The 19,671-nt window shown below is 39.4% G+C and overlaps 1 protein-coding gene across 5 annotated transcripts in view; it reads left to right on the top strand.

The window, feature by feature from the left end:
- Nucleotides 1-7,429: 7,429 nt before the first annotated feature.
- Nucleotides 7,430-19,671, top strand: part of tmcc1a (transmembrane and coiled-coil domain family 1a) — a 35,519-nt gene continuing 23,277 nt past the window's right edge. The window contains exons 1-4 of one of the 5 annotated variants that reach the window (XM_026368140.1): nt 7,430-7,483; nt 8,500-8,580; nt 17,250-17,299; nt 18,469-18,755. In XM_026368140.1, coding sequence (XP_026223925.1) covers nt 17,293-17,299; nt 18,469-18,755 — 294 coding nt within the window. In that variant the 5' untranslated portion in view covers nt 7,430-7,483; nt 8,500-8,580; nt 17,250-17,292. Of the gene's footprint in view, nt 7,484-8,499; nt 8,581-15,016; nt 15,114-17,249; nt 17,300-17,846; nt 18,756-19,671 lie in introns of those variants that run through there. The other 4 variants (XM_026368137.1, XM_026368138.1, XM_026368141.1 and 1 more) reach the window with 4 other exon arrangements.

Below are 19,671 nucleotides of genomic sequence, written 5' to 3' on the forward strand. Positions count from 1 at the left end.
TCTCAGCAGGGTTTTCTGTATTAGAGCATTCATCTCTGTCCCAATAGTCATCCCCTGGCCCCCTTAAGGAGCTGATTCATGAATAAATGAATAGAACCAGCAAATGATAACAAGATTGCTCATTTTCATTGCGCAGCATATTGTGTTTGTGTGTTTGTGCATTTATGTGATGAAGACTCCAATTTAGTGACTGCAGTCACACAAACCTTATGTAAAACAACTAGTGCCACAATATGTTGACTATCAAATCTTCTCTAAATGATGATTTAGATGACTGTTTAAATACTGAATTATTGTAATTATTTAAACAAACCCTATTAATATTAAAATAAAGTTGCAAAAAAAAGTCTTCCTCTTGTGAGGAAAAGACTGTAAATGTGGCTTTTACTGTAATTGTCCTCACCATTATGGCCTGAGAGGACTTGCAAGACTTCAGCTGAGGGGTTTAACAGGACACAATATAGCTCTAACCCAAAACTGCATGTCTTATTAGCACTACTTAAAGCGAGTGGGAAATCCAAGTGTGTCAGTGGGAAAGACTTACACACATTAGGTAAGCCAGCCTGTCGCCTGGACAGTCTCAGAAAACTGTAGCTGAGGCAAAGAACAGGTATTATCCTCATTCCTGCTCATTTTGTAGGTGTTATCCTGACACATTGACATTCAGTCATCAGTGGATTACTTAAATTGGCTAAATTACAAACAGGTTCACACTAGCTTGGGCTAGAAAAATGCCTGATTAAATATAAAAAACACCAATGCTGTCTATTAAAGATGAAGCTTGAGCCGAGATTAGCCAAATTTAACTTAAAGACTAGAAATGCACATGCTTTTGCCCTTCATCATGGTAATTGGTGAGCTTTAGGGGAACCGGTAAGTGGATTTTGTTAGTGCTGGACAGAGCTACGGTACCCATTTCTATGCTCTATGCTGAGCTAAGTGGCTGCTGGTTTTAGCTCTTGTAAAAGTGTCTATTCATTACATGATTCCCAGTCAGAAAGTGAATAAGGATTTGTCTGTCATGTAAATTCAGGACAATGTTCTGCTAATGTTCTGCATTTTACATTTTGTTCAGATTTTGTCCAAATGACATTGGAAATAGTGAAGTGATGCTAGTTGCCTGAAGGGGGGTATTATTTAATTTTCTTCCAGCTTCAGACATTTCAAATACTATAGGCAATAAGTAACGTTGAATTTTAATATTAAAATAATCTTTACTGCACATTTATGGCATATTACATCTAAAGACAACTTAATCCTTGAATCAGAGTTTATCAACTGTTCCTGCAAATACAGTTTCGTGTATAATCCCAGTTTTGTCTGTGGTTTGATATCTGGTAATGAGAAGCACACGCTGCCTCTGCGTTTGTTGTCACATTAGGAATCACAGACTATCAGGTTAGGTTTCAGCGTCAACTGTTGTCATTAACCCTGACTCATCGTTAAAATCAGATGTTGTTTATACTACTGTCTCCGAAGCAACACCTGGGCTTTTTTATTAGAAATCTATTTTATTTTGTTTTAAATTGCTAAATCATTTATTTTTTATTGACTATCTAAAATAATTATGTCAGATGCCATATGGATTGCTTCTCTCATTACATTATCTCAATCAATACAGTACAACACTGTTTTGTGACCCATGTAAACTATTTGTAAATTTGCTTGGGAATAAAAGCCAATTAAACCCACAATTAAACCAGTTGTCCAGTAGCTATGTGATACTAACACCATTAACAACAATGAACAACAATGTTTTTGTCATACAAAAACAACATGTGAACATAGAGAGGAAACTGATGTGAAGTGATGCAACTGAACCTTGTATGTTGTATGTACAGTGGCTTCCACATTTATACATTATCCTGGGTTAAAGTTTTAGTTTTTGTTAATCTTATGCAGTCAAGGGGTTTGCAGGACTCATTAATGGAAGTCCTTTTTGTCTAATCTGATGTATGATATAACTAATACAATGACTCACTGTATTGGGAACTATTTATATCACGGCCTACCTCTATTCCCCAACGATGTGAACACCCGTAAGAGCCCATGGCTGTAAATCAGGTTTAAAGAAAGGCAATTAGGCCTCATCTTCACTGTGTTTCTCAAAATATCTCACCAGGCTCTTCTGTTTCATTCCATGACTATCAATGACTTTACATTTACCCTGGGAATATTTGGCTTTATTTAGTGTCTCAAATTGAAATTGATCATTTAGAAAAGCTCCTGGCGCCTCTGATGTCTCTCCAAAGGACTCAGCGAATAATTCATCTTCCATTTAAGTCATGAATAAAATCTTTAGTGGGGCATTGAGCGAAATGTTCATGCTTGCGATGACAATAATAACATGGGTACTAAGTATAATACACCAGCATCTTTAGCATGTTGGCATGTTAAACACAAAGTAACACTGACGCCGGTAATGTGATTAGAGGTTAATAAACTTTGTGGTGACAGGACATTTTTCTAAAAATGTTACATTGTTTTGATGCTGCTAGTGAAACAATCTCAAGATTCATCCTCTGAGGAACATGAATGTATGTTCAAAACTTCATAGCAATCTAACTTGTAGTCTCTTTTTTAGTTTTGACCAAAATGGCAAATCACCAGACTGACAAACATCAAAACAGACAAATATTGCCATTTAAAGAGCCGCGTCTTCAGCATGACTAATAAAATACCATGATGATGGGGCCGATTTATTAATATTTTGATTAATAGATAAAGACATAAAGCATAAAGTCAGTCTCTGTTCCCTCACTTATGGACTGTTGTACTTTACTTAGACCTCAGGATTACCAGCAGAATATGCTGGAATATCTTCACCTATGTTAGCATTGGCCAAAACAGCTGTCAGACCTGCTGCTTGCTTTACCCTTTGAATACTAATCCTAAACTAGAATTACCAATTAGCCCCATTAGCATGATTAGTGTGGGGATGCGGCAACACTGCAGAGCGGGCAGAAGGGTCCTGACCTTATCAAAGACTGAGAGGCTCTAGGCATGGTTAGAATATAGAGTATGTATGTTTACCAAAAGTGAAAAAACATAAAAACTATTATTTTTCTTTTTTCTTATTGTCAAGAATTATGTTTATTCTATTTGACCTAATATATTACTTTTCAAAAAAACAATGACATTTTTGAAGCTTGTAGGTATAATGATGTAATCATATGTAAATCATTGCATTCTACTGTATTCTGACTTACACTTAACACAGTACCCCAATGTTTTTGGAAATAGGGTTCTAGTCAGAATAAAAATGTCAGTCTGCGAGTGGTGAAAAGAAAAATCCACAAAGCCAGTAGTGTTTTTATTCTGGGAACCGTGAATGTCTAAAAAAACTTTATGTCAATCCATGTTCAACATTTCATTGAATAAGTAAAAAGTGTCTACACTCCAGAGGAACAATTACTGCTCTTGGAGGATTATTTTAAGAAATATGAGGCTTGCAACACTCAATTTAAGCTTAGTTTAACATTACAGAGCTGGAGGAACAAGAGACTTATAATGAGACAGACCAGCATCCATCTCAGACATAACTATTCATGCACTTTAGAAACTGACAAAGACAAAGAGGAAACAACACATAACACATGAAAAGTGTTAAGTCTAAATACGTGGTGAGGTCAAACAAGGGAAGACAGACAAATATGGAGCCATATCTCCCTGGTGGTGAACTATTTATGCTAGAAGACGAAGATGCTGTCGCTAAGTCCCCAGGCTTTCCCATGTCGACGCCCCAGCTGTGCCCTCACCAGGCTGGGGATTGATCTCTGTCTGCCCGCCTCCACTCCCATGTTCCGGACTCTTCATTAGGCCTGGCCTGCTAGAGTGGATGCTCTAATTGGCGAGGGCCACTGAGAGCCAGCATCCTCGTCTGCCGTGCTCTCAGAGAAAGGGTTTCTAGGCATCAGCCGCTCACACTAATCTTTCCCATTATCCTCTGCTCTTCTGTGGGAGAAGGAAAAACAGCCTGCCTGTGGTTTGTGTGCTTTTTGTGTGTGTAATGTATGTTATATTTAAGCATATTTCTGTTTGCGTGTGGTGGTGAGTGAGCTTGTTTGAGTTCTTTAGCTAATGGGAGCATAGGTCTGATCAGCTCATGTGAAGCACAGAACATCGTTATACCGAGATCTCTCAAGTGCGAAAACTTGAGCTATATTTATTATTCTGCAGGATGTTTTTCATGTGGACCTGCTTTACTGCTTAGCCCTGCACTTCCTGTTGTGTGAACAACTCTGACACGTTCATTAAGAGTTTTTATAGGAGAGAGGTAAATAAATCCTGCAAACCTTACCCATCAGCTACGCCTGTGTCACCGCTGAACTTTCACATAACAGTAGACTAATTACATCTGCACTCACAGTTCCTCTGGTGATTCATACTTGTCACGGGCTTGAACCTTCACTTAATTATCATGATTGGACATTTTAATTTAGAAATTAAAGTAATTTCTAGCATAGCAATATCTGATGGACTGGCTATTTTTACTTGCTCCAACCAACAGTGATGTGAGGACTTTCTGGATGTGGGACAACAGACGGACAAAGGGCGCTGGAGTCAGAGAGGGTCAGGGCAGCACTGGAGGGAGTATAAACATTATAAATTTGTTTTCTGTTGGGTTTTACAGACTAAAGTGGTGAATTCAACTTTTCACATGTTTGTAATTAAAGTGTTTCTTTATACTTATTATGTCAACCAACACATAAAAAGTAACTGCAACACAAAACTGTAATATTATAATAATGTTCTACTTTCCTCTTGTAGTATATAATAATAACTGTGTGTGTGTGGGGTGTGTGTGTGTGTGTGTGTGTGTGTGTGTGTGTGTGTGTGTGTGTGTGTGTGTGTGTGTGTGTGTGTAATTAGCTCACTTCATCTCTAACTGACCACTGAGCATAGTCCTTATACAGTAATAAAGTCAACAAACTCTTACTGCCTGTTAAGCCAGAATTTTTTATACAAACCTTAACCATGTCTGCCATGATTCATACAGGACAGTTCTTATCCTTGTTTAAATGAACAAATTGTTCAAAACCCGGCTGTATTCATGCTTGGTACTACTTCTACTGGTCTAAGGAGGGCAGCAATGTCTTTTCAGCACTGTATGGAGAAATAGGTGGTAGTCTAATAACAAAGTTTTCTTACTTGAATAAAGTGTGTGAGTCATCCTGCCTATGAAATAAATTAAAATAAAAAAATATCTAATCCGTCCTTCTTTTTCTCTTACTGATTTGAAGCCTGTCAGCCACTAATAAGCAACAGATTTTAAACATACCAGGACACTCAGACCCACTCATTCAGGATAAAATGTTAAATATGTACGAGCTTAAGCTTCTGCTGTGTGGATTAAAATGACATACTGTATAGGACTAATGGGGATTTGTATTAGTATTACAAAAAACACATAAACAACTAGCTGAATAAATTTACATTAAACTACTAATGAATTCAACCAACCAATTCATTTGGAACAGACATATAATTGTAAATTACGAATCTGTGTGTAAACATTAAGGATATTAAGAAAAAGAACACAATATATGCTGTGATTTACATACAAGACAAAATTACAGCGAAGTTCAAATTTTAACTAACAGAGCTGAACCATTTAGGAAGGTATGGGCTACGTGCTGATGCAAACCAATCCACAAGCACTCTCAACAGCATGTCTGAGTCAATGTTGCCATCTAGTGTAAAATTAGAGTAGAAGTACATTGGCAAACGTGATCACATAGCATTCGAGTAACAAATGTATTCCTATATAAATTACAATAGTCATTTCTCTAACTACACTCATTATTGGATTATATTCAATTAAATGAATGCTTTCAATTTTTCTCCAGGATCAAGCTAAAATGATGAATTGGCTGTGCCACATCGTGTGTACAAGTTTCATATTACTTGAAGTCAAGTTTTTGGTTGGTTTACCCAAAAATGTCCTTTACCCTTGAAATCACCGTCATGTCTTCATGAAAAGAACCTCTCTCGGCAGTGACTTTGGAGATACTGTACATTTTGTGTTGCCATAGCTACCATATGAGAAGGAGAAAATGAAAGCGATCTACCGGCACATCATGCTGTCCTCTGAGTGTAGGGGGTGAGAGAAAAGGAGGACTGGGTCTGACGTGGAATCGCAGGAGCTCTCGTATAAGGTATGACAATTCATCTGCCAAGTTTCAGTACATGCAAAAATTGGGTATAAATCCGTGAAGAGGGACCCCTACTGAGAAGTACTGAAGAAAAGATATGTGAACTGATAAAGTGGCCTCTGACAGATCATTGTCCAAGTTCACATCCTTTGGTCTGTTACTTATGAAACCCTGTCTGTGTTTCAGCCTTGCAGGAAGAGAAGTGGTGCTGATCTGGGACTACCTGAGAGGATGAGCCACTGTATTAATTTCTTCCCATTCACACTTCACAGGCAACTTTACTGTTGTCGTTTCCCTAAACTAATACTCTGATATAGTGATACATCAATATTATTTAGTAATTAGAATGACTTTGCAGGACATTTTAAAAAAATATACATTTATGAAGTTCCATCATAGGCTTTGGAAAGTTTATTTCAAAGTTGAGTGTCTTAAATGGAAGTAACTAATATCACAGGATATTTTGTTATCCTTTGGGATGATAATGATAATATAGGATCTACAAATGTTATTTTCCTGTTGGAGTAGTAGGTGGTTATATAATTTTGTTTGTTTGTTTTTTGTGGCTGCTGTATAGAGATGAAGCCCTTCGAAGCACCCTTTTATAACTTTTAATCGTGCATGTACAATCTCACTGATGGTTAAACAAAATATCCACCCTGTGTCACTGCTGCAGTGTCCCATTGTCTAGGTAAGACACATTTTTATTAGGTTTGTCTTGTGGTTTTTGCATAACCAAAGAAAAACAATCACAAATGTAGTAGTAAGAAAAGTGCACGTCATTGCTTGTTTTGTCTAAACAATAATAACAAAAGCAGAAAATTCTCATAATTGAAAAGCTGTGTAATGTTTAAGCATTTACGTTTAGTGAACAACTTGATCATCTGAGCATTTTCCATTGACTAAGTGATCAGTCGACTATTTTGTGCGCTAAATGCTCAATTAAAGGTGCAGATTGAAAGATGGCGAACCTATTCTTTAATGTAATCAGCTTGGTTTGATAGCCTATAACAATTCATTTTCCCACCTGATTCTCCAAGTCTGAAATAAGAAGAATTAAAGCATAACATGTGGTCATTTTGTGTACATGAGTTTCTTAATTAAACTACTAACAGCAACATGAAAGTCTGTTTTTGCAGGCGGTTTTTAGACATGCGAGTGATGCATCCCGGCACGACGACAATCTTTGGTTCCGTTCACGCTAGGCTGCGTCTTACGCCATTACGTCAGAATGGGGAGGCAGGGCGGACGGAGGGACGTACGCACTCGGAGGAGGGGGATCGGCCGCTGGACGTCTGTGTCGGCTCCAACAGTTTGCTATCACTCGTGTAAGTGTCAAATATGTGTTTAGTGTAGTTTTTTTTTCGGGCTGTTTTCCCGTCAGCGGACGCGTGTGCGTGATTTGCCGCGGCGCTGTGTCGTGAGGAAAGGCTGTTAGTGAGCGGTGTGTCGATATTTGTGTCATTGTGCACAGCAGCTATGTCCAATGACACTAACGGGACTGTGAAGCCGCGTCCGTTAACACGCTGCTGCTGCTGCTGCTGCTGCTGCTGCTGCTGCTGCTGCTGCTCACTGACAACACTGACAACACTGACATAAGTTTGAACATTACAGCTGTTTGTGATTCAGCTTTACAGGCCATGCTTCATGTCTCTTCACAGCAACACACGAAGGGTTAGTTTATATCTGCAGCGTGTTATCTGGCGAGTGTTGAGACTTAACTTAGCTATATTTCATAACTGTCATCAGTCTAATGGGGTGCGTTTAGCTTGGGTACCTTAATAACAACATAATTGCGAGGTTGTGGAATAAGCTACTACTGTTTTGATATATTACACATATAGTAGGCGATCCAATGCAAAAACAGTATGTGTTTTTTTCTTCTTCTAAGCTTACCTTCAAGTTGTGTAACTTTACTAGCTAATATGGAAGCAGAATTAATTTGAGCTGCTTTTATTTACTATAGTGCTGTCATTGTTGATATTTCCCTCTGGCTCGGGACATTAGCCAGGGGCTTGCCAGTTTCTTGCAACCTACACAAATTTTAATAAACCTTCAGCTGAGTTTATTTTAGTCTCAACTGGCTAATGCAATCAACTGGACTAAAGACTTTTCATGGCCTGGAGAGGATGGACATCCGCAGCCTCATTACATCTGATGCCTAGTATTCTTCTTTTTTGTGCAGCCTATTATTATCTGTGTCTGGGAGACAAATAGACTCATGCACTCTCTCACACACAGGCATACAGGAGGCAGGCAGACGCAGAGTAAAGTGCCAAGGAAGCATTTAGAGGATTACAGTTTCCATCTCACTTTTTTTTTTTTTCTCTCTTCTTTGTTGAAGACCTGTGGGCCTGATGTTGCAGGTCGTCATCTCCCCTGCAATGAAGGAAAGCTGCTCCAGCATCATAATTATGGAGTGAAGGTTTGTTTTCATCTACTTACTCTATTCATGCTTTCTGTTTGCTTGTCTCGTCTCTGACCATTTTTATAACCTGGTGGTTTTGACACTGCACTGCATGTACAGATGCACACATGTAAAGGCTGGGAGGATCTGATATGACATGATATATCCTAATATCTGTTTAGCATACTCTGCTAAGTCGCTGAGAGCTTGACTGCCCCTTCAGGGCAATGCTAACGCAGCCATTCATGTCTCACTTCGATGGTCAGACCACCATGATGACGCTTCCCTCCTCCTCCTCCTCCGCCTCCTCCTGTTCCCACTGCACTCACGTTGTGCCTTCCCTGTTGGGAGCTGAGCGCAGAATTGAAAGTCTTTGTATGAGTGAAATGTGTTTGTGTGTAGATGTATGTGTGTTTGTGTATAGGATGCTTACAAAATAGAACTCAGTAGTTTTTAAAAATGGAGTTGCTTCTTGTCTGTTTTGTGCTCAGCTTCATCTAATGCTTCAGCAGTGGATTTGGTGAAGATGTCCTTATCCTAGATCAGATCACACAGCTTGCTGTATGCTTGGTTGGCTATCAATGCTGCTGATTAATTGGTTGTGTGTACAGGAAGCTTCATCACAACAAAGCTCCAAATACAAAAATAATGCATTGAGTGCATTCAAGTTAAGCGTTTTTCCATAGAAGAGAAAGGCAGTGATTTATTGGTGTATTACATCATGTCTCATGTAGACTGACTGTAGTCTTGTGATTACATTAAATATAACAAGGTACAGTACATGTGTCTAGTAGGCTGTGCCATTAACATTTGGTTACAATACAGTGAAATTATTAGGCAACCAATGAGCAATACATTTCTCCTTGTCATACAATTGTTATAACAGTAATATATACTGTAATAAATACTGTTGTCCTATATACAATTCCATTTATTTTTGTATATTGTCAATGAGAAACTCTTTTTTCGATTAAGAAAAGTTAAACAAAAGATATTAGTATGTTTGTTTAAATACGTTTTTCTGAGAGGAAAGGGAAATTTGAGTGTGTTTATCTTGCACAGACTCATTTGCCCTGTGATAGATTGTAGCATGGCCAGCATGTATGAGACATCGGTCTCTATGTCTATCTAAGTGTGTCAGCAGTTGCACCGCCAGCTTGTTTTGCATTCCATTGGACGTAATTGTGAGTTTGGAAGCCAGTGAGGGATTGTGTTTTTGTTGCTCCAGTAGTAACTTTTTCTGGTTGGTAGCGCACAGATGAACCTGTTCGTGTTACCTCATTTTTCTGTTTAGTTAAAATAATATTAAATAAATACATTTCTTAGGCTATCAGATTTTTATTAAATATTATATATACCTGAAAGGTATAATGTGTTTAACCTCTAAAAAGATGTTCTTGGAAATGTTCACTGTCACTTCCATTTTTACTGCATACACACAACACTGAAGTGAAACTGTGTCACTGAAACTGTGACGGGTGATGCTCCATTATCTAATGATGTTTTTGTGAAGTTGAGCTTTGCAAATTTTCTTTGTCTGTTTTTCCGAACAAATTATGCTAAATGTTCAGTAAGAGATTTAAAAGCTCAAGATAATTCTTTTCACATCGGTAGAGCCTAAACAATGTCGGCATCGTTTGGCCTCTCTCTGACTCCCCCCCTCTCTTTCTTTTTCTCTCCCCCTGTCCCTCTGCCTTCCTCTTCCAGCAGGGCTGTTTGAATGAGTAGAGCAGAGCAAAGGTGACATAGTGCAACTTCATTTAGATGCTATCGAAAGCGATACAAGTAAAAAGTTTGTATCATCCATGCCATTTATGCTGTGGACAGTCTGGGCTTCTTCTCTTCAGTAGTACTGACTCCCACACTTGAAGGTGAAATTCCTTTATAAAGACTGTGGTTTCTAGTAGCAACGAGCTGTCGGTTTCTCTCTGATCCCTTCCTGTTTAACAGTTGAGGCAGAAAAGAGGCAGGGGTCACACTGTGTCACAAGGGTTTGCACTTCAAAAAAGGGCAGGGGACCATGTTTTAGTATTATGGTAGATTCACAATATTTCAAGTGTTCCTCAAACAAACAGTTACGTGGTAATATGCTTTTACTTACTTGGCTGAAATCATTGCTCATGTTCATACTTGCCATTAAACGATCCCTTCCTGACTAATCTAAATGAGGGGTTACAAAATCCACAGTCCTCGTCTCTGAAAACATGTATTCCTGCTGCTAATGTGGGGCTCAGGCAGTTTCTTCAAGCATTTTCTATGTGTATCTTTATGCCCAATGTGTTGATGAATAAACAAATATCATATAGATTGCTTTACATACAGCATGTGAGAGGAAGAGGAATTACAGAGAAAATCGGACATCCTCTAATCCACTGAATGCTGTGCTGGCCATTGTGAGTCAGTGAATGATCAAACTACTGTGGAAATATATCAACAGTAGCACTGTGAGAATTAGAAGCAAGCTTTCCTTGTCTCCTGGTGGTCATTAACATGTTAAAATAAGTTTTAAAATCCATTAGATTATCCAGAGACTTGATTTGTGGCTACTATAGACAGGATGACTTATTACTGCAGTCATTGTTTGAATGGGCACCTGACTATTTTTTAAATAAACTTAAAAACCTGTCAAGCTGTTCTTTAAAGTCACTTTTATTGGATTAATTGATGGAATATAATGTGATCAGTCAGTTCTTACCTTACAGTAAATTTCACTCTTTGTAAAAGTTTGTCGTTATATGGTAGATGTCAGATTTTAGAAGAGAAGAGAGTATTCTATTCAAACTAAATGGATTTGATATTGTTGACCTACAGCCTACGTGCTAAACCCAATATCACGCTCATAGTAGCAGCTTCAAGACCAGAGCTTGAAAGTGCTGATTCCCACTATCCCATTTAGTGAGCTACAGGGGTGTCTGGTTACCTGACCTCGGGGATGTGACTGAAGGTATTTAAGTGACGATGAGGTGATTGTGTAATGTGTCATCATGCACTGGTGCCATGGAGAGCCAGGTACTGTATGGCCTGATAACCTGTCTATAGTCACACAAAGTATGTGTTGACCCCGACACACATTACCTTTCCCATTCCTTAGGGCTGTGCGCCTTTAACACATCTCTGGTATGAGATTTCAGCTGGTGTGTAGGTGGTTTCCAGCCTGTTGACAGATGATGATGCTCTGCCAAAGCGGGTGGAATATGAGCTGTGTTGGCCAAGTTGGAGGCCTGGCCACTGTTAAACACCTAGCAGGTTAGTAAGTAAGGGACACTTTGCAGTGCTCTAATGTATTACATAATCTACTTACCTCTGTCATTGTCCACTGGAAAGACCCTTTTATATACATCTGTCTGCAACATTAAAACCACATGGCTAATGTTGTGTAGCTCTGACCTGTCGGGGCATATATGTTGTAAAAGTCCTGTAAACAACATACAGTATATGTAAGTTGTGAGGTGGGGCCTCCATGCAACACCCTGATGGCAATAGCCATTAAGTGTGAACATGGCCTACAACTGTTTAGATAGGTGGTACACGTTGAAACTTTATTTACATTAGATTTTTCATAAACAAGTTACAAAGTGCTTTACAACTTAACATCATTACTCAAACGTATTACAGAATGCAGCACATATTTCATAATATTCAACAAAAGGCTTTTTTACATAAGTGGATTTTCAAGAGAGATTTAAATATTGAAACAGAAGCAGCCTGTCCAATCTCCTCCCCAAAGTCATTCCAGAGTCTAGTCCTAACTGCTAATGCCCAGCTGTCTCTGGTTTTTAGCCCAGACCTACAGGTGTAGATATCACTAGATCTCAGTGAGAGGATCTCAGACTGTGTTTGAGTTAATAAGGTGTTGGTTACTCAAAGTAGCATCTGTATCAATGCCTTGAGATGCTCTGACCCATCTATCCATCACAAAGTCAGATAATAAGGTTTGCCCATTTTTCCTACCTCCAACACATCAGCTTCAAGAACTGACTAGCTGCCTAACATCTCCCACCTCTTCACAGTTGCCATTGTAGCAAAATAGTAATGCTATTAATTTCACCTGTCATTGGTTTTAACATTGTGGCTGATCGGTATGAGTAAATACCAAGAATGTGTTTCTGAAAACATCACTTTGCATTAGGGCAGACCCATTAGTGTTGCAGTAAATATGGACATGTCAGTTCTGTGCACATAGTGAATTATTCATTAGGTGTCCTTTAAACAAGCCCTCTCTAGTAAACATACAGACCTGTCAAGTCTAAATTTTTAATACTCATAGACAGTTTCACATCATTGTCCTGCTGTTGATATTTGTCAACAACTGCTCTGTGCAACCTATACATCAGAGATTTGTATATTTTTTATGGCCCTATACAGTCATAAAAATATTTATTATATCCTATATTATATCCTCTATGGAAATGGAATTTAAATAAATTTCTTAGAAAGGTTGTCTTTGTAGCTTCCCACTCCACAGACTGTTGTAGATGACTCAGACTTGCTTCACAGCCAATATATCACCTGTAGTTCCCTTTGTGTGAGTGTATGTGTGTCTATTGAGTATATGTGTGCATATGTATATTTCCTTTTGACATCTAGATTTAATAGATATTTGCTGTAAAATTAGTGGGTGGTGGTAGTAATGGATATAGTTACAGATGGTGTCCTGTTACCTAAGAGACTATATCAAATCAGTAATATTAAGACATATTTTCACACGTTCAAGACAGAACAAATGTAGATAGTTTCATACAAATACCAAGTGTGAACTAGTTGCCACTAGTTGTCTTTTTGACAAATGTACAAGCAACCAACATATTTCCTTCTAAGTTTTGAAAACCTGTCTGGGATAAGATTAAGCAAATCACATTAATATTAGGCAAATGTTTTTTTTATGTCCATATGAGGTAATGAATATGTAATATCTTCTGGTTTGTCCTGTTCCTGGAAAGCTAAGTGTAACTTTGGCAGCAAGGCCTCCCTGTGGGTTTTATCTTGCACAATAGGGCGTTGTGCCTACCTCTGTCAGGGAACTACCTGCCATTCACCTCCTTCTTCAGATACACTTTGTGCTTAGTGTCCAAGCTGAACCTGACACTGTCAGGCAAAGCATGCTGTGGACCGTCAGATGCTATTGAGACAGTCTGACCTGTTTTACTCCCTTTGTCATCTATTGTCTCTCTTTTCTTACTTACCCACTCTTACCATCTTATCACACATTTTGCAATATGCTGAAGTCATCTCCTGCATTGTCAGAACTGACACAACTGTGCTATGCTCTCCCTCCCTGCCACAGACACACACACACACACACACACACGCACACACACACACACATACAGAAATACAATAACGATTGTTCCCGTTTCCTGCCTATGCTGTCATTATGCAGCTGCTGAATGAGATATGGTACAGTTTCCATGGTCAAAGACAACACACACACACACACACACACACACACACACAGGTTTGTACACATGTACACATTTTCACACAATTCAAATGGCTCCTTTTCTGACACATATACAGACACGCGTTCGTGTATGCGCTCACACATAAATATTGCTGCCAGAACTCTCTGGCCTAATTCCTCTCTTATTGATGTGTGTCTGTCAGTGAAAGAGGCACAGCACAAAGAGTGGCAATGGACCTGTGTGTGCCCGAGTCGAAACAAAGAGTGGTCTATTCAACCCCAGTTCTCAGACTCTTCTGGAAACACTGCATGGGCTTGTTTAAGCTATGGACATACTTTGAGTTAACTGACTGTATGTTCAGCATTGAATAACATCATGGGTGCTTCAGTTTCAGGTCATGCCTAGATGTAACACATTTTTTGTGAAGATTATATTTAAACAGAACAGATAGACAAGAAACTTTTATCAGGTTGTTTTGCAGATAATTGATTTGGAAAATTCTGGGAAATATTACAGTGTGTTTCATTGCTTAGCTATTTGAGCTTTCACTTTTGTATTTGTAACTCTGGGGCTTAGCCACCTACTAAATGATCACATTCTCGTTCGGAAATGAAAATGGATTCGATTTCCGAATATTTATGTAGCATAACAGTTTGTTTAAGCAGAGACTTACTAAGGTATTAATCACAATACCTCTATGGTTTATTTATAATTTCAAAATGAATGTGTGCATCATGTTTTTTTCTGCTAGCACCAGAGCTCTGCTGAGCTTTCACCATCTCTCTGGTTTAGCTGGCCAAAGACAATGACAGCAGGACCAGACAACTGACAGTTTAATTGAATGGAATGAGCTAGGGGACAAGGGTGTGTTTGTGTATTTGTATGAGGGCATGGGTAAGTGTGACATGGTTCTGTTGAGGCCATTGTCCGCAGGATTTTTGCCATCCGCCTTTGATGCCATTGTGACATATATGACAAACATACTGACTCATTGAGGCTACTGACCTCAGCTGCCAGTGCCACCTGTTTATCACTGAACAGTTTCTGTGGTGGACAAGGCATAGATACACCAAGATACCGAGGGGTGTGAAAAAACTGTGATGGGAGGATCACCTACTATACCGACTATAACAGTTTTGATAATCTGAGGTATTTAAAGTTTTTTGCTATATTTTCCGTAATTTTATCAGATTTTTAGAAGTGTAATATAACACTCCTGTTGTATACACTGTCAAAATAGTAATGTTGTGCAATGAATTAGTTTTCAGACAGCACTGTCATCATTCGAAGACCCATCTGGTGTTCTTTCTGACCAGCCTTGCTTAAATTGAACAAAGGTGCAGAGCTCTCACACATACACAAGCATCCATACCAAGTCTGACAATAAAGCTTTGTCCTCTAAAGGCTCATGAAAGAGGATTTAGTTTAAATATAAAAACGTAGACAATCAAGAAAACATCCAATCTAGCATTGGGATCAGCTTGGGGATGAAGGAGGGATTTAGAGACAGAGAGGGAGGGATGGGCACAGTGGTTGCAACAGGGCTTCAGGTTCAACTTTAGCTTCGGGACAGGATTAACTTTCGTTCACCCCTCGGCCAACCAGATCCAAAACAACTGCACAGTGCTCCTTCATAATAATTCACACGTCAGTGTGACTGAAAATTCTGTCTACTACTGTAGCTGTGTGTGCATGTGTATATGTGTACTTGATTATGTTACATGTGTATACTTGACTGTTAATAAGTGCTTTTTCGCTTGGACAAACTGGTATATGTATAAATTGCAGGCATCTGCAAGTTTTTACTTATTTCCACATTGGGCTGTAGAAAGGCATTTCACAAAAAAAAAAAAACAGAGGCAAACAAAATTTGATTCAGGCAGTTAAGAAACCAATACACAGTGATGCTAAATCAACTACTTTATTAAAATGTTAACATTTGTATATATGGTCTGGTACACTGATATCGCTCTTTCTATATCTCATTTTGTGAAAAATGTAGTAACACAGCAGTGTATTTTTGATAGCTTGATGTTAATTTGTCATGATGATGTAGGCCTACCATACATTCACTGAAGAATGAAAAAAACTAATTAGTTAGCTGTAATCAGTAAGAATACAAAGTTGAACCTGTTATTATCAGTATGAAAGACTCTGTCTTATTGTTGATAGCCCAATATCTAGAGTCCTAGAGGCAGCAGCCAGCTAGCAGGTGACTAAAGTGAACCTGTTCAACACCTGCTCTGCTCACCCACACCCACCAGCCACCATACCCCCCATTCTCTTTGTCTCACTCTCTCAGACGCTGGCAGCAACTTTCACTTTTAAATGATTGGCAGCACCATACTAACATGCAGTCTCTGAATTAAGCACATCAGTATCTTCCGGCATGAATGTGCTTATTTAACTGAAAAGATCACACAAGAGCAGAGTTGAGATCAGCTTATGTAGACAGTAAAAACTGCTGTGTGACTGTGTTTTGTGTGCGCACACCTTTTCATGGCAGTGACAGTGTGGCCATTATGAAAAGAGATAATGTTACCTGCAAGTAGCTTCATGCTCTGGACCTGGTATAAAGCTGAACAACTGATTGTATTCATAGTGATGTGATCAATTCTGTTGCAGCAATATTTGCATTTCTGCAGTTGTGTATATGAGTGTGTCTGTCTGCCCAACTTTGTTATTCTTCATGATCTGAGAGTTCTGTAGTTTGAGTATGTAACAGTTTGTTCCAGGCTTTAAATGTTTCTACTTCACTTGTTTTACTTGTGAGCATCTATTGATGTTGCAGGGAAGCTCAGTCTGTCTGTCTGTGAGATCACATTTCCACCAATAAGATTCTGTCTTGAGGAAGACAGCTTATATTTTATCAGCTGTCTATTCTTTTTTCTTTTTTTTCTATATTCAGCCAGGCAGTGTGTAAGACTACAGGAGGTGATCATGCACTGTGTTCTGCGTTTGTGACACTGCATTGTTAGTTTTTACTAACCCAGAAACCCTTTTCTCTTGATAATATAACAGGAGAAGAAAGAGATGCCTTTGGGGATATTGAGTCCCTGAAGGAACACACACCAACACACACATCTCTCAGAATTACACATATTCTGTGCAATATTCTCAGGATGTTTACAGCTTACAATGGAAATAGTCATTCATTGCAATTTGAGTGAAATATGCAATGGTTTGAGTATCTAGATATCAGTGAATGCATTAAAGTTTGAAGTTATCTTAACATTTGTTGTTCTTCTGTCTTTGTTTCCCCTTCGTCTACCCACCCCCTCTCAGGTAATCCTCAAGAGTGAGTCACACTAGGCTGACAGCTGGGCTGATGGTAGGTGGGTTTTTCTTCTTCTCATGTGAACCATCTTCTCTTTTTCACTGTTACTTCTTTATTCTGCTTTGCGTCCTTTTCTTTAGTCTTCTCACCCCATCCCCCTCCTAGTTGACCATTTCCTTATCCTACTTGTGTCAACTTTGAATTGTTTTATGCTTTATTTTTTATCTTTGTGTCATGCTAGCTAACTTCTTTATAGCATGCTTACCTTTATTACTGTATGTGTGTTTACTCATGAAACATTGTCTCAGTAAATGCTGAATAATTCAGAGGACTAGCACAGCTGTAATCAATGCAGCCTGTCTAAATGCATCTTCAAGTGATGATGGAGAACTAATATTATATTCAAATTACAAATGGAAAGTTACTTATTCTTATTAATATTTTAGTTCAGATTAATGCATTGTAGCCTTCAGACTACAAAACTCCATTTGTATGAAATTTCATGGATACAAATGGTCATTAATTGAAGTGAAAATCAGGCTTTGCACGTCTGTGGATTTGGGCAACATTCCAGCCTCTCATAATCTCCTCTCTCTTTGTGCTAGACCAGCATGGCCACTTCTTCCTGAATCAAAGATGCATGCACCCTCATTGGATTCATCCCCCTGACTGCCACTGAGCTGACCAAACCCATCAGACAATCCCATCTCCACTTCCATTGTTCTTTGTTGTACTGTACCCTAGTCCTCTCTCCACACCACACTGTCCTTTTCTGCATGCCTGACAAATAGAAGGACAAGTGTTAGTGTTCTGTTTAATAGGACAAATCCTCCCAGCCATTCATGAGAAGTCAGCAGGGCCATATGCCGCAAGGGAACAACAGTCAGAGGAAGCCAGTGTGGGTGGGCCCCACTTCAGGTCCTGAAGCTCAAGCAGGGGGTTTTCAAGGCCCAGGGTTGAAGAGGGCCTCATCCCAGTCAGAGCACCCCTCGTTCTGTAGGATGAGCCAGAATGCCAGGGAAAGCATGGGGGTTATTGGCCAGGGACTGAGACAGCTGTTCCAGCGTAGACGCCTCTCCCTCTCCCGCCCTACCATCACTTCCTTGTCTTCCTCCTCATCTTCCTCTCTAGTGTCAGCAGGTGGCACCTCGCTCTCTTCCCCTGAGGATGCCTTGGGATCCTGCTGTCCTGACTCTGAATTATATGCTCCTGTGGTTCCTTCTGCAGCTGGCCAGGGCTCAGCTGCAGTGGGCACGATGAGGCGTGGGACCAGCCTACAGAGCCGGCGCACTAAGGGGTCTGGGTCAGGATCTGGGAGCGGAGACCGTGACCCTCTCCTGAGAGGTAGCCCCCAGGCCCCACACCGCCGCAACACCCACGATCCGCAGCATCATACCACACGCCCACGCTCCTCTTCCACCACTGACACCACACCCAGCAGCCCTGCCCCTGGATACGTCAGCAGTGATGTGGTGTTGTCATCGGGATACCAGTCCACAGAGGAGACAGACAGGGTAAGTGACAGAAACTGTGACTAGACGTTTTTCCAAAACTTAATTTAAGACAGCAGCAGTCTGGCTTGGACTAATCAAGTACCTAAATCCATATACCGTATGTGTTACAATACTTCTACTGAAGCTCAGTGCAGAAACAATAATATGGTTCAACTGAATCAATTTTGCACTAAAACTGTTTTAAAAACAAAGTATATATATAGGCATCTGTTGTTTAAGAACAAACTTTAAGACAAAAACAGCAAACGTTTTTTTCATAACCTTACAGTAAATGCCAATTTGAATTTTTTTAAATCATATATTTTTTCTTCTGCTTGGATAAATATCTTTTATTCTAATACTGAAATAACATTTGATTGCCAGATAGCAGGTTTATAGAAGACAGCACAGTGTGTTTTATCCTGATTATCAAGAATAGTGTATGGACTGCTATTTTTTAAATATTTCCTTTGGAAAATTAAAAGCAAAGAGGTTTTATGATTGTTGATATTGGTTTCCTAAAACCTCACAATACTTTACAGTCTTTTGGTTGTTTGTTGTGTCTGCCACCAGAGGTCACTGTCAGATCAGCTAACTGTCAGGTCACCTGCACTGGTGCTAGTTCACGTGGAGGCTGCATTAAAACCTTATGTTTGTTGTAGGCTAGCATGATCCTTGGGTTATGATTAAGCCATGCCAAGGACTCAGTATCACTGTGTCACAAAGTGACAACCGGGTATCTGTTCACAGGTAGGAATGGATACCTACCTTAGCTGATAGCTTTAATACGTGAGGTAAATTTGACAGACCTCACTCAGAGTGACTTAGCAGAGCTAAAAGCCACTCATCTGTGCTCCAGTAGTTATGCTGCTGCGATACGACCATCAACCTTTTTGTGATCAATTGTTCCCCCTTGGCAGATATTAAAACCTGTTTC

The sequence above is a fragment of the Anabas testudineus genome, chromosome 7 (assembly GCF_900324465.2).
Source record: "Anabas testudineus chromosome 7, fAnaTes1.2, whole genome shotgun sequence".
NCBI classification, from domain to species: Eukaryota; Metazoa; Chordata; class Actinopteri; order Anabantiformes; family Anabantidae; genus Anabas; species Anabas testudineus.